This window comes from Merops nubicus, unplaced genomic scaffold, assembly GCF_000691845.1.
Source record: "Merops nubicus isolate BGI_N331 unplaced genomic scaffold, ASM69184v1 scaffold16298, whole genome shotgun sequence".
NCBI classification, from domain to species: Eukaryota; Metazoa; Chordata; class Aves; order Coraciiformes; family Meropidae; genus Merops; species Merops nubicus.
Window position 1 is genome coordinate 1 of NW_008625259.1, and position 16,519 is coordinate 16,519.

A 16,519-nucleotide genomic window follows, 5' to 3' on the forward strand; every position below is an offset into this window, starting at 1 on the left:
CCCCTTCCTCCCACAGCGGCCTTCCCTCCCCCTGGAGCCCCGTGTGTCGCGCCAGCGCGCTGGAACACTCGGGACTTTTCCTTGCCACAGCGAGGGAACTGCGTCTGTGTCTCGCGTGCCACGCGGTACCATTTACTTGGCAGTGTCACCAGCTGTTCGGGCCGGTGAAATACAGAGAGTGGACTGCCAGCTTCCCCTGCAAAATTTTCCACCAGTGAAAGGATTCCTTATTAGGGTTAATACAAAGCACAATTTTAATTTACTACCATTTTGTTTTGAAGTTTTATCATGAAACAAATAAAACCCCAAAAGATGTACTTTGAAAGGGATATTTCAAAAAAGAAACCTCCAGAATTAAAAATTCACAGTTTAGAACTAGGCCAATATCAAATTCCTTCAATAACAACATCTCTTCATTTGCCAATTAAAATTGAACATTAATGTGAGCTTAATGTAAATTAATCCTAGAAATGTCATGTTATGTACAGTACAGACTTTACACCCTTGATGCATACTTGTTGAAATCTACTGACACTCATACACTTTCAGAAAAAAAAAACCACAAACAAAAAACAAGCAAAACAAACAAAAGAAGAAAAAAACACAAACAAATCATGTTGTAGAACTGCATTTGCAGCCATAATTTGTACATCAAGTTTCTATTGTTATCCCCAAACAAGCAAGTACACTTCAGAACACGTAAGCTTTTCAGAATGGAGATTTGAATGTTTCCAAAGTATACTGACATTGCTTTTGCTTACATTTTTATAATCAGAGGCCTTCCAATGGTGCTTTCTACATTAAGTGTTATGGGTTAAATTTGTAACAAATGAACAAAGGTGTGGTTTTTTTTTTTTTTTTTTTTTTTTTTTAAATGCAGGTTATAAAACTTGATTATTTTGCTTTAACTGCAGGAAAAATAACATGGAGTTGTTGGATGTAACCCCATCTAGTTATTAAAACAGATGTTTTATATTCTAGCCTAACTGAGGTAGTGTTGAAACTACTGTGTAAGATATGCTAGCCCCCTTTTTGGGAAAACTACATTATTTCCTTTGGAGTTTATACCACTATTTGGTCTACTGTGATTGACATTTTGGTTTTACAGAAGCATTTATTCCTTATGTCCAGAGAAGTCCAATAGTTACTGGTGTGGTATGTTTTCAGAACATTTCACACATGCCTTGACACACAGATGAATTATTTGTGTCACTGACCACAGAAGAGCTGCACTGGTTTCTGTTGGCATTTTCTTTCGGTGGGAACTCATGAAAATATGATCTTAGGAACTAAATTTGGCTATGAGCAGCAACTTATAATCTGCTTTACCAGAACCTGATGGTATACAGTGCACATAAAAATTCAGTGATAGCTGAAGTGATAGCTGCAAAGCAGTGCTTATGTGGCAAGATGAAATTTCCAATAAGAAGAAATAAATTCTACATTTCACTAGGAATTGTGTTTTACTGTTCACAGGACTACTTACTGAAATCTCCAGTAGCATAGCTAGTACGAACAGAGTTAGAAGCATCAGGATAAATTTCACTTATCTTCACTTAAGTATTAATCTGACAATTATAAAAAAGGTAAAAGTGAATGGATAAAAATATGTTCTACTTAGTACAGCCCAGCTGAATTATTCACCTATATCAAAATCAAAGGTAATCCCTTCTATTACAGGCATTCTAACAAAGGTGGCCATGCTACTGTATGTACACATTTGCATATATTTATATTGCCTCTGTGTAAAGGCTTCTGAATCTTCAGATCCATGATGAAAGTGACAGGGATACTTTTTTTTTTAAGCTTGCGCTCATTAAATTTGGAAACCTCACTAGTAACATCATAGAGGCAACTATTTCAGTCGTTAACAGTTACTATATCACTTTACTTCTGCAACAAGTCTTAAATACCAGTATGAAATAAGTACTGCTGCTCCAGAATTTGGTACTTAAGGCTTTTCACTACAATTATTAGTACTATCTGATGCTTGATCACTTATCCTTTGAGAAGTCAAATAAACCTTTGTTTTTATAAAAGGTTATTTCCATGGAACTTGGAAAACACTCATATTATGTTTTCTCACAAAAGCAGCAATGATTAAATGTCTTCAAGTTCAGTTTATACATTATTCACTTATCTGATATAAATCATGCTTTTAAAAGGATTTTAGTTAAGAGTAAGATCAACATTCGTACTATATGAGCATGAGTGTAAAAACTGCAAACACATGCATATCATTCAGGGAACACAATCTGATTTCATCGTTTTAAGTTTAAATGACTTGTTATTTTTAAAATCAAACTGTAGTGAAAATCCTTAACTGCTTCAGATAAGATACATCTATGTAAATGTAATGAAACTGGACAGACTGCTAATAAAATGACTTACGACTATAGCAATATGAAAATAACTTAAAGGAAACCTCAGATTCACAGAGGCTTTTCTTTGTGTCTGCAGTTAAAAACCCCAAGTAGTGTTATAAACAGTACAAAACCCAGCAGAGAAGGGCTAACACGGATCCCCTGGTTCCACGATTGCAGCACGGCTCCCCACCGCTGGCAACGGAAGGCGCCCTCGTCTCCGGGTCCCTGGCACCCGGCTCTGAAAGGGAAGGCAGCATTCTGCTGCTCTGGAACCGAATCAGAAGTCAGTGAAAAAAAGATGTCTCTGCACATCATCCTGTTTGTTTGTTTTTTTTTTTTTTGTTTTTTTTTTAAAATCTATGGTAGAAAATGAAATGAAAACTTGTGGAGGTGTTCAGTGCTTGGCTCTTGCATATACTGGTAATTGCTATTATTAAAACTATAGTAATGTTTAATAACTCCCCAAAGGGCTCAAAAGATTGGGGCAGTAATTGGTTGAGGAAGAAGTTTTCAGTTCAGTCTTCATGTACCAGTAGTTTCCAGAATAGTCTAGAAGATGATGCTCCAAGCTTTTTATCCAGTCAGTCATAGTTGTCTGAGGATTTCAGGAAGTCTATATGCAATGTACTGCACAAGACAGAGGTCAGGATTCAGATGATGTATCAATTATTTGCTGTTTTGTCGGTGCAGCTAAAATAGCCTCTGCTTCTTCATGCATCTAAAACAGAATGATAGGCAATGCTGTTAAGAGATGTTACTAGAGAGATGTCACAAAATGGCTTCCTTTGAGACATATCGGAAAGCATCTTTTGTTCGTGTGAACCCTGCACCCAGCTGGCACATTTCGGTGCACTCAGTGCTTCTGAACCTTTCACTTACTTGTAAGAACTGTACATCCTGAAACAGCTCCTGAATGAACCTTCGAGATGGAAGTCGAAATGTGCAATGTGCTAACAGGTAGGACACCTCAGAGTAAAGGCATATGTCGTCAAATGCTTGGGGATACTTCTCCTTAATTCTGAAAAACAGGAAAAACAAAATTCTGTAAGCCTTAAACAGATTTCCATCAGATTTAAAAACCCCATTCAATTAGATTTCTATTGTCAACATTAAAAAAGTAGAACTCTTCAGTAACAGGCAGTATAAATTCTGGATCTGACAAAGGAAAAAGAAAACCAACCAAACACACATCCAGAGCAGACAGCAATATTTTGTACCAATCTAGAAGATACCTACATCAATGAGATTAAACAGAATATATATTTGAAAGTTGGTACAGAGTTGCTGAGATCACTTGGTCTTAAAATAACAGATCTAGAAAGAGAACACTGTATCAAAGAATCGTCATCCACATGTAATAAAAAAAATATGGATAAGCTAACTTAATTACCTGCAAACACTTCTGAAACTAAACCCAGCATTTATGCATTTTCGTTTAGTAGCTGTATGTCATTTTCCAGTGTCACCACCCCAGAAACCAACAGGTTTTATTACAACGTTTGGTCCCTGGATTATATTCCGGTGTTTTAGCCTGACATTTTCTTTAAATCAATTCCAGTGCTTGTACTCTTTTGCTCAAAGCAGATGTGTTTCTCAAGAAGTTACTTTCAGTTTGTTATTCTGCTGATCTGATGTATATTATTTGGCATAAATAACAAAAAAATAATTATTGTTTCTTTTTCAAAGTTGCGTGGCATACTGTATATGTAATGAAATATCAGAACAGTTGAATTACTGATTTTAAAAAAGACTGGGGAAGAGTAAGAAATTAAAGACAAAGCAAAACGAAAATTCTTTAGCTTTTACATTACATTCAACCGTATCTGCTTGATACTTTGAGAAGTCAGAAGTAAGGCTAATTGCTATCCCAGAGGCCTGAGAGAATACACACCTCTAAGTGTTCTAAAACATCTGAAATGCTTTGAACTTACGTCAGGAGTCCAGTTTCATGGCCCTTCGTTCCCACTGAACTACTCAAATTGATGACTAAACGCAGGACTTCCTTCCGCAGAAGAATCCTGCACACTGGTGTATCGTCTGGGATTGATTTTACACCTGGAAAAGGGTATTACACAGTATGGGCTCTGAACAGAACAGACTTGGATTATGCTTATCTTATGCCATGTGAGTCTCTTTTAGCATTCCACAAACACACACACACGTATTTACATATGTCTTCTGAACCATCAAAATATTTCCATTGAAATTAAAGCTTAAAAAAGTACCATTTTCAGGAATTTTAACAAAGAAATACTTAAAAAAAGATGAACTACCATTTCATAAATGGAAAAACCTGCACGATTCCATTAGAGTGCTCTACCACTAAATCATGTTGCAACATGGGCAAGCGATTACCTACTTTGTTTCTATCAGATGGTCCTGTAGATTTACCAACCAGCTACTTCATAAGAAATTATAATAATTCAAAATGTAAACCACAAAGCCTAAGAAAGAAATGTTCTGTTTACAGAAATTCAGTAATTTTTAACTAACCCCAGTGTGGAAAAAGGGCAAGCAATTTTCTTGTAATGCTGGATACAGAGCTACTTAACCTGCAGAAATGCTGTAAAGCAAAAGCAGAAGAGGTTAGAAGTATGTTCTCTCTTCTGGAGATGGTGGGTGGTTTTGTTCTTGTTCCTTTCCTTTCGTTGTATGCTGTTTATTATGTTATTTCTTTGTTTGGTTTGGCTTTGGTTTTGTTGGGGGTTTGGTTGTTTTGTTTTATTTTTTTTTATTTTTTTTTTTTCATTTAATAATGAGCATTACTTTATTGCAGTACATATAAATTAAGTATTCTTTTTCCACAATACTTAAAATATACTTTAAGAGCTACAGTATCTAAGAATTGTAAGGCTTTCAAACTTACCTAGTACAAGCTCTGTACTCTTGGTGCTGCTAGCTGAACCATGGGATACTGCATCACTACAGCCCGAAATTCCAGAAAATTTGGAGGAATGAACATCCAAGTGATTGTGTATAGTCTGCCCACACCAGTCAGTATATGGAATGTCTGAGAAATCTGACAAACAAAATGTTGCATCTTTGTTATTCACACCTTTCCTCACTTCAAATGCTTTTCTTATTTTCAGGAGTGGTAAGGATGCAAGGCACTGATGCAGTAAGTACTCTGAATATAAACCAGCTGGAAACTACATGTTGGATTTTTGACAAATCATACTCAAAATACCTACAAATTACGTCTTTTGAACCTTAAAATACTCCCGTGAAAATAAGCAACTCTAAGACACTGACGGGAGCCTAGAAACTGTCATCACAGATGAGCTCTTTCTTACTGATACACCCATGCTTTAGCTTTGGTAACACAACAAAGACGTTCTTGCACATGCATAGATATTTTTTTTTGCTCATACAATTATCACAGGTGTTGCACAAAGGGCTCTAACTTCATCAACATGTGACAAGATTATTCTGGGAGTTTTCGCTATCCACAGCCTTTGGTCATTTTGGATTTAAAGAGATGAATATAAAATCCTAGCTTTTAATTGTTGTGGAGTTAACAGAAAGAGAGAAAAACACAGGTGTGAAGGGACTAGGGACATGGTTTAGCAGTGGACGTGGCAGAGTTAGTTTAATGGCTGGATATTGTGATCTTAATGGTCTTTCCCAATCTAAACAATCTAAACAATATGACTCTTACGACAACCACAGATCACCTAGTTCAATCCCTTGCTCAAAGAAGGGTTCAAATCAAAAAGAGATTAGGTTACACTGCGAAGGTTCTTCCCCTGAAGTTCTTGAAGTTCTACTCTTTAGAGCAAATGACTGTGGCCTCGCATCCTCTGGCTGTGTGCCTCTGGCAGGAGCCCGGCTGTGATCCCCTCAAGGCGTTTGCAGACTATAGTTTGGATTTTATTTGCCATCCCTTCTCTAGTACAGAACTCAAGCTCAAACTGAGCAATCTGGGTCACTGCTCACATTCTGTACATCACCCCCCTTGCCAACTGTACTCTATGTGCTACTAGCAGAATATGTAGCTACTAGCTGAATGGTGAGGATTCCTACTCAGCACCCACTAATGGATAATACTTTTATTAAAGACATGGCAAAAAGGCATATAACTGCAAGCTCCATGGAGGAGGTCAGGAAAAAGTAATTCTGAATCTGATCTGAACCTCAAAATCTGATGGAAGATGGCTAAACCCCAGAAACTGCAGATCCAACTTCAGGTCCTTAGATTTTCTTAATTTTGTTTTATATACAAACTTACTTTGAAGTCAAACTTCTCATTGATTTGACAGCAAGGATCAGTTTCCAGGACATGGATTTTAAATACTAAATAAATTTTCTCGTTTTGTATTTTGATGAGCTCTTAGAAATATTTAAAAAACCATGCAGACATCTAGTGACACTACCACCAATAAAAATCAAAAGGCTCAAAATGACCATAGAAATACCACTGGTTGTATGGTGAGCTTATTATGGAGAATTTAAGGTCAATAGTCAGTAAAAAAAACTTTAGAGATTAATCAATTCTAAAATGAACAAAATTCAGTATTTTCATTCAGTTTTACCACAGGGAACACTAACCTGTACGACTGTATTGTATGTTGTTAGGCTGATAACCCAGTATCTGAATGCAGACACAGTAAAGACAGTTCTCATCTGTGTGCTCCTGTAGCCCTGTATCTTCTGTATTTTCTAAAAACTGAGAGGCATCTGAACGGCTGGTATTCATTATTTCTGTGAGACTGATCTGCTGCCGCAGCATCTGAAAAGGGCTTTTGACATCGCTTGCACCCGACGGAAGACCTGCAGGTGAGCAATTACACATCAGAAAACAGACAACACAAAACCAAGCAACCAACATTATTTCAATTAAATTTCTCATTTTGAGCCTTTTAAGGATGGGAAAGGGGTACTTGTGTGACAATCTAGAAACTTTTTTTGAGCGGTTAAACTCCCAAGGTTTTTAGCTTTCAGGAAACAGACATCATATTTTAGTCCCTGCTTATCATATATAACAAAACTTCGCAAATTTAAACTGTATTTAACCTCTGAACAATCACACTGGCTGGAAAATAACAAATAGTATTTTGAAGAAGTGTTACATTACACCAAAACTTACCAAACTACAGAAACAAACCTGCAGGAAAATAAGCTTTATATATTACATTAACCACACAAAAAAGAAAGAAATTAAAAAAATAACTAGGGTGTGTCTATCCAGATGTTCAAAGTGCTTGTAATAGAGTTACAGTTCACTAGAAGGCAAGGCAACAGCTACTCTATACCATTTTAGGGCTAGTTCAGCATTAGTTCAATTATTCTTTTTTATTTCTCCCACTGAAAAGAAACATGCTGATGACTTGCAGATTTCCGACTACTTTGGAGTAAAAAGGAGACAACTCAAAACCAGCCAGGTGTTACAGAGCACTTGCAATTCTCTTGTAACATGTCTCACCACCTCTGCTGATCAACTGTCATGGAAATATCACAAAGTAAAAATTTACTTTCTGAAATACACACCTTTATCAGTACCTATAGATTTCATGTGCTATCAAAGGGAAGTTAAAACATAACAGGTCAATGTGTGGCAAACACATTTTATGTTAGTTTAAACTCTGTCACCTTCTTTAACACAGTATCTCGACCAGTCTTTGATTAGCATTAGCACATACTGTACTCCAGCATCTGTTGATCTTCTTCCTTCATTTATTAGGGCAGGACCAAGCTTATGCCACTCTGAAGCAACACCACATTATCGCAAACTAAATAAAACCAGGAGTTAATGACCTGTTATCCTGAATCCAGAACACAGCTCTCAAAACTTAACAGCTAAATATAACCTTTTCTGTAAAGAAAAATCAAGAGATGAAACAACAACCCACATCACTCAATGTATAAATATACGACAGAAAGACACAGAAACAAAATCAGTACCTCCTGCATCAGGTGCAAAGACCTTAGCTCCACGGTCATCAAATGGAGGTGTGGTCTTTTTCTGGAAATATGGAGTTTCCTTCACCTGGAATATTCAAGTGAAAATTTAAATTGGCACAGGTGCTCATCATATATAAAGGAAAAATAGATTTGATGAAGAAGTAAAATATTGTCCATTAGAAACAAATAGAGGAGGACATTAAGAATGGGCTCCTGAGTACTAAAGAAAAGTCAGTGAGAAAAACATGCATATGTGAATGAACATTTATTAAGCAAGACTCATGACCAGTCTGTAAATGTTAAAACGGTGGTGACAGGCTGGTGACAGGACAGACCTTGGGATAGCAGTGCAAAACCACCCAGGACATCAAAAACGTTGCATGTAAGATGTTGTAGAGTTGCCACATGTCTCAACTTTACAAAAGTAGAGAAATTAGAAATGAGGCAATATAAATATGCCACGAAGACTGTGAAGGAGAAAATAAAAACTCAAAGGGGATAAACAGGGGAACAGAGGCAGGTATGATGGAAGATCTTGCCTTTGCTTTAGCTTTAGTAATTTTTTGAGACCAGTCAGAAAGCAATTTAGGTTTGAAAGGCAAAGACTAAGCTAAACTAAAGATAAGGAAGCTCACTGATCTACCTCTGACATAGACCATGTTCTATTTTCAATAATTAAGTAACAGAGTTTTAAGCCTTCTGATGCATCAGCTTGTTAGATAGGAAAGTACTTTAACCAAGTAGAAGGAAGGCAATTGCTAAGACTCAATCTATTTTAACTTAAATAGTAAATTAAGACAATAAACGTTTTGTTGATATATATGCAAATACACTAAGACTTAATATCATGGTAACAGGATGTTAATTGTGATTATGTACATCATTTATGGCTGACCAACGAACATACTAATTAATTGGCTAAAGAGGCTTTAGCAACTGTCCAGAGACTATGCTAATTTTAGTATAAAGGCCAGCTGTCAACTAAAAAAAAACTTATGACAGCATATTTATGTTATTGTTGTTTAACATTCTAGCCTAGCCTGTGTCATTATTTGCCCCATAATATAAAACACACTAGCGATTTTCTGTAAACAGGGTTAGAAAAGAAGCTGGTTCTCCAAAAATGCATTCCTTGCACGTACATCTGTTTTTCCTCCTTTCTCTAGATCTATTCTGATGAAAAGGCAACAGCTGACAACCTTGCAGTATGAAAATACAAGCAAACCCAGTAAGTTACCACATACACACCTGAAATATTTCATTGATATCCACTGGGAGAGCGAGGCCAATGTAATCATCAGAGCTACCATAGGTAGCATTGGAAACCATGGAGCGAACAGAAGAGGAGCGCTGAAGTGTGTTTTGGTTAATAGGACTTAATAAATCTTCTTTATCTAACGAAGCATAGCTTAAAGCTTTCATGAACCTGCAACATTGAAATAGTAAGTCACACTCTTGGTAAAGCTCTCATTCTGGCACATGAAAAGCAAGGACTGCTGACACAAAGACTATCCTCATCTTCCAGCTGTAGAACCCAGAGCTTGTTACTTCGTCAAATTACAGCTATACACTCATTGCTTTTTTTCAGCCTTGTATTGCACGGTTTGGCAGTTCCTTGGGTAAGAATTTTTCCTTTGAAAGTCCTGGGCTAGGGACTTCAAAGACTATGAGATGGAACTTCTGCTTGAGGGGCTGCCAATGTTCAAAACCACAAATTTTCTCCAACTTATTTACAGCCCACACATGGTCAGCAAACATTCAGGCTTTTAAACTGCTAACTGCCTCATTTTGAAACGTACCTATATGCTGAACATAACCTTCCCTGGATACTCACAAACTCTGAGCTGAGCAGGCACGTGCCTACAAACACAGAGTCTGAGCCTGCTAAGGTACCAGTGATACAAGCAAAAAATGTTTTTTTTTTCCTGGACTCCCAGGAAAAGGAGCTACCCATTAGGTCACCGAGCACAGGGGCAGAATTAGCTCAACATGAATGCACAGAGATCAAACCTGAACCTGCACAGTGCGCAGAGCTGACTGTGACAACCAGCCTGAGAAACAAAGACAGGCACCTCAGGAACACTGAATATTTTTTTTAATTATATAACTGTAATTTTTTCTATGCTGGGAGGTAAAGTAAACATTTGATTCCTTGATTTTCTGCCTTAGAAATAGCTTTCTATATTTTGTTTGCTTGTCTGAGATAGGGATAAAGAAGACATTTTAATTGCCCAACAGATTCATACTGAGATAAAACTAAATTACTAAGGTTTGGCCATGTAAGGTTCAAGACATTATCATCATGTGATGGAAAGGTACACAACACAAATGCCAGGACATCAATACTTTCTTGTTACTAATTCTGGCCAATGCTAATGACAGCAGCAGTGGACTTACAATAGAAATCAAGCCATAATTCAAGAACAATGAGAGGAAATGGTCTCAGTCTGCACCAGGGGAGGTTTAGGCTAGACATTAGGAAAAAGTTCTTCACTGAAAGAGATGGCAGGCCCTGGAACAGGCTGCCCAAGGAACTGGTGGAGTCACCATCCCTGCAGGTATTTAAAAGATGTGTAGATGTGGCACTTAGGGACATGGTTTAGTGGTGGACTTGGCAGTGATGGGTTAATGGATGGACTCAGATTTCCAGCCTAAAAGATTCTGTAATTCTAAACCCCAAAGACTTACTAACTGCACTAGTTATTTCATAATAAAGCTTTCTACAGTTTCTCTCAACATAAAATCAAAGAAAGAAATATTAACCCTAAACATTTGTTTACATAATTGGACTCCTCATCTGGCTGGTTCCATCTGCCACAGCATGGTTCTGGAGTCAGCTCACTCCCTTCTTCACACAATATGCTGCGTGTGCGTGCATTAACTTATTCCCTCCTCCAGTGGTGGGCCACCTTGGATCTCTGGTGTATAATTTAAGAGCGGAGGGAGGACTTTGGTTGCTGCTTTGCCCATACTATCCTACATTGGGCAAGTGGTCAGCAGAAGACACACAGAGTCTCAGGATGAAAGTCTGCTTCAGCAAGGCTGCTTTGGGTATCAAGGACACGACTGCAGGGAATGGTACAACATTAGTACAGCCACAGTGGAACCTGTACTGTCACTGCAATGACACTTATTTTCCTGCATTAGTACAGGAAGCCAATGGTGGAGCAAGGAAGAGCACTTTTGATGTCCAGCACAGTACAGCTTAACTACTGAATTGGCATGCTCAGCCTAGTTCTAGCTTAATTGGAAAAAGGAAGCAAAACTTATCTTTTATAGCAAACTACATATTTGCAGAATTATGCAAAAATATCAACAACTGAATGTTGATCTTAATCACGAAAAAAATGCATGGAAATATACAGGCACTATATACAGTCAAGTGGGTATGTCAATGCAGTGAAGAAATGACTCATGTTCACCCCTTTCTATCATCTGAGAGAAGATGTTTAGGTTATAACAGGGATAGAAAGTGTCTTTTAATTTTCAATAGTAATGTAGAAATCTAGTGCATAGCTGAAAGATGATTTGAAAGGAAAAATTTGGTAAAAGAGCTTTTAAGTGAAAGTTCCTACGGATTGACTGTAGCTGCTGGGAATAGTGTCAAAGTCATGAGCTAGATACCTTATGTAACTATCTGATCAGTCTTCAGAACATCTACTAGTACTCAGAACTAAAGAGGTGACACTGCCATCTAAAAATAAATGCGACAAGTAAAAACTGACAATTTTATCAGTGGTACCAGGATCTCATCACGGGCCTCAATGCCACGGTTAACACAAATAGAGCACACTGGCAGGAGTCCCTGTCATAAAACCTCACCAAGTGACAGCTCTGACTACATGGGCAATTTTCCGTGACTGCAACTTTAGTCATGTTAGCAGTGTTACTGCATTTAAATACTAAAAAAATGAAACAGGTTGCAAATGTGGTAGAAGGAAACATTTCCCTTTGCCACAAAAAGCATTAAAGGGGTTGAACACAGCTTTGAAAGCCAAGCTTGACAGCACTTAAAGTTGAGAATTCTCATTATTTTATATATTTTAAAACTGTATACATTATAAAATTATATGATTCTTCTCACATTGGTACTGCTTTCAGCGAAGGCATCACCCTGCAACAACTGTCACTTTTAGTGAAGTTGGAAAAAAATCAGGTAGACATCTTTCCTATTCAATTGCTCGTACAGCTTTGGAGTAGGAAATGAGCAGGTAAGAATCTCTTACCGGCTTTTTTTTCGTTGCCAAGAAAGTCAGCCGAGAATCCAGGCTGCCAGACTTCATGGTGATGGTGTCCGTGAAGAGCACGTCCTTGGCGGGAGACGCCAGGGCTTCCGAGTGGGACAGGGAAGGGTGCATCCTCTGCTGCTGCAAACGCTTCAGTGTAGCATAGCCAAAGGCATCTCGAGAGCTCGTGTAGCTGAAGTTATAGTCAGCAAGACTTTTTATCGTAGCAAGAGAAGGAGCTTTAAGAGACTGGGCTCTTCGGGGAAGTGTATGAGAAGACCCTGGTGGTACCAGGGATACAGAGTTGGATTTTGAGAGAGGCAGGTGGTTAGACTGTGGTGTTGAACACTGACTCGGTTTAACTGTCTTTGTGCTTACCACAGTACTCAAACTACCACAGTCAGTATCTACATTGGTAGTGTCCACACCTACAGTCTCCCTTGAAGGGCTAGAGCTCATCGAGCTTATGCCACTTGTTGTGGTATCTGTATTAAAACTTAAGCTACGACTCTTGAAATGTGTTTGTGTAGTACCATCTCCTATGAGCTTTTCTCTGCTTGTGTTTTCCCGATGTATCTCACTTCCAAGACCTTTTGGCAGCTTCAGATCATTTTCTCCAACACTTGGGGTACTGTCAATATCTTCCATGTGCTTACTTCCAACAAAAGAAGTTTCTAATCGTAAAGTCTGGATTTTAGGAACTCTGAAAACAGGGTTGAATTCTTCCCCAGCAGGAAAATCTATGCTACCTGAAGGTTCTGTTACTGTACGATTTCGCCTCAGGCCTGATTTACTCTCAGATGATGTCAGCTTTCCTCCCTTAGGATCATTGCTACTTCTGTGCTTTTTATTAGGTAGAGTAAGAGAGTTTAGAAAGCGATTTTTCACAAGCCTACTAGAAGAAAAAAAAGGAAAGGGACTGCGGTCTTTGTCCTTTGAAGGTCCAGGTCTGTCATAAAATATTTGTTCTGCATCTTCTGTAATATCTAGGAAGAATGTACTAGTGGAAGTACTACCAAAACGATCATCCTCCATGATGAACATACCTGAAATTATATGAGATGGTCACAGAAAATTGACATTTCTTCGAAGTTGATAAACCATGTTGCAATTCCATAGAAGACAAAGTGGGAGACTATGCAATTAACTGCAATTTTAACTGAATATTTTTTTTCTACAGAATTTAGTAGTGTAAATTAAGTATTCTGAGGAGTACTTTAGCTGAAAGTCTCATTGCTTCAAAAGAAAAGCCACACTAACTTATTTCAGTGCAAACACCCAGCTACTACAACTATCATTGATGCACTCCTTTAATGGTATCTAAATATGGCACATTTCTGGATTTAAGTTCCAGATAGCCACAGTAAAATAAAAATGTGTTTAGATACTAGAAATAGACAAGAATATAAAAACAAAAATACTTGTGTACACACAGAGAGAATACACGTATCTATATAGCTAAGCATGGTGGTTTCTGCAGTGCATTACAGCAAGCTGCTGTGACCTGACAAAAAATAGTTAACTTACCTTGATGCTGAAACTTAATTCTACATGAAATGTAAACCTAAGACAGTATTCTATTCCCTCTCACTTGTCTACATGCCTCTGAATGCATAAAACTGTCCCCTTGCTTGCACTCTTCTTTCTTGAAATAACACATTTACATCATTTGCCTGAACCTCATCCTGCCAAAAGGTTAGCAAGAACACCAAAATACTGTTTTGTGGTGGGTTTGGGGGTTGTGGTGGTTTTTTTTATTATTTTGTTGCTGTCATTACTTACTTGAAGGAGCAGATTCGCTTTCACTGTTATGCCTAGAACTGGTGGACTCAGAGTTCAAGCTAAGAGTGCTGGGTATAGAAGAAAGTTCGTTGCAGAGCTGCTCCATGTCATCAGGGACCACTGGCCAAGGCTGTCTACGACTGTGTCTCACTGCATCCCAGTTATGATGCTTCAAAATGTCACATCCTTGTTTAGTTTTGGCTATCAGACCAAGCACGTAGACACAGGTTCTGTATTGAATGTATATATAGAAAAAAAGAGCAACAATAATAGCATTATTAACTAAATAATAATAGCATAATTTAACTAAACTTATTTCTCTTCTGAAAGGAAACAGTTTCAAAACAATTCAGCAAAAACTTCACAAAACTGTCAACCAGTTTTGATTTCATTTGTCAATCTTTAGACGTTTAAGGAATTAAATAACTGTCATGGTTACAGGGGCTGAGACCAGTTTATCCTTATGTGGGTAGAACCAAAACTGTGTATTCTATACTCTCTATGTCAGTGGTCATGGGCTGTTAAGAAAATCATGGGTAACAGCTGCCCAGGACAGACCTCACATCCCAGGCTATAACAGATAAGGAAAGAAGTTCAAGGTCAGGGGAGATGTTAACACCTTCCCACCCAGCAGGAGGAGTCCTCCCTGTTAATGGGCCCATCCATGCCTCGCCCCATGACTCGTACAGAGCTCCCCCCAGGAGCTATTTCTGTTTAATGGACCATCAAGGACCCACTGCATGACTCATAGACTGATATCAACCCATTGTGAGATGCTCCACCCAGGGGGAGGAGCCAAGTGCTCCCACCTGGATATAAACTAGAGTTCAGCACAGCACAGGGGGCCTTACCCACTGGATTTCCAGAGGACAAGAGCTACCAGATCTTTTCTACGAGACCACTGTTTCATCTGGACTGCTACCACCACCCTAACTACGGATTATCAGGTTGTATTCTGACTCTGTTTGTGGTTTTCCTTTGTATTATTGCTTTTATTTTTTTTTTTTTATTAAACTGTATTTCTGACTTGGAGTCTCTCACTGGTTTGTTTTCAAACCATTACAATAACATATCTGAGAAAAATACAGTATTCAAAAAGAAAAGTGGATTCAAAAGTAAAAGTCTGATTACAAGTGGAAAAGTACCTTTCTTTTTTTAGAAAAGACAGATGTTAATGCAGTAATAATGTAAGGTAAAAGACCATTTTATTTATGCATTTAAAGACTCAAAAAAGATATAGAATAAAAATGATGGAATAATAAATTGATTCTAGAGACTAAATAGTAAATATTGTTTTTTAAAAAGGGAGAAAAGTAGTATATATATATTTTTCTTCACAGGTTTCATTTGCTTACAGCATGTTGAGACTTCCTAAAAATTCTGTGATTGCACAGGACTGAGATTGATGTTCAGTTATCACTGACCTTTAATAACCAGTTTTCAGGTATGTGCAAAGCTATACTCATATATATTGGGAAAGGCTATTAAAAAACGCATGGCAACTACCACCTGTAAATTTTATATATAAATCAGATATACATACCCTCTAACAGAGAGAACCTCACAATGCTGGGCAAGTGCCATTATGTCAGGAATTACATTCTCCTCTTGAAGCAAGTTAAGACCCCAGTTTGATGATCCAATATTGCCCTGGAATAAAAGTTTGTCAAGTAAGTGCTGCAGATCACATCAGAAACAAAACTATCAGTGTACAGCTTTCAACCTTTCCTGTTGTTGTAGCACAGTTCAAGCCACATCTTCTCAAAGCAATTAGAGATTGGAGCACCCTTTTTGGCATTTCCTGGTTGTGCAAATGCAAAAAAAAAAGACTTGGCATGCTGTTATACCTAAAGCTACACACAATTTACTACTATGTATTTACTACTATGTATTCCTTATTTTAGCCATTTTACTACAGACAGCAGCAGTACAATCATGGTTTACTGATCCTGCATTCTTCTTACACAGGCTTTTTTTACATACCTACCATACTTTTCAGTGACAGTAACCTTGGACTAATGTTCCAAAATACATTTCAAGGAAGACAAGAAAGAAGCAGATGAACAGTTAGGGTGGCAAAGCCAATTTAGAAGTTTTTGGGAAAGGCACAGTAGGTTTGTGCTTATCCCAAGTACCATGAATGTCATGACCACATACATTCACATGCATCAGCAGTCACAGCCAACTCTCATCCAGAAACAATGGATTTTAGACCACTGCCATAAACACATTAAAAACAGACCA

The 16,519-nt window shown here is 37.8% G+C and overlaps 1 protein-coding gene across 1 annotated transcript in view; it reads right to left on the reverse strand.

The window, feature by feature from the left end:
- Positions 1-2,702: 2,702 nt before the first annotated feature.
- Positions 2,703-16,519, reverse strand: part of RICTOR (RPTOR independent companion of MTOR, complex 2) — a 67,926-nt gene continuing 54,109 nt past the window's right edge. The window contains exons 27-36 of the mRNA XM_008945624.1: positions 15,819-15,925; positions 14,276-14,505; positions 12,498-13,539; positions 9,516-9,693; positions 8,268-8,352; positions 6,924-7,136; positions 5,233-5,406; positions 4,298-4,421; positions 3,246-3,384; positions 2,703-3,084 (exon numbers count right to left, since the gene is read on the reverse strand). Of these exons, the coding sequence (XP_008943872.1) occupies positions 3,010-3,084; positions 3,246-3,384; positions 4,298-4,421; positions 5,233-5,406; positions 6,924-7,136; positions 8,268-8,352; positions 9,516-9,693; positions 12,498-13,539; positions 14,276-14,505; positions 15,819-15,925 (2,367 nt within the window). The 3' untranslated portion in view covers positions 2,703-3,009. The remainder of the gene's footprint in view (positions 3,085-3,245; positions 3,385-4,297; positions 4,422-5,232; positions 5,407-6,923; positions 7,137-8,267; positions 8,353-9,515; positions 9,694-12,497; positions 13,540-14,275; positions 14,506-15,818; positions 15,926-16,519) is intronic.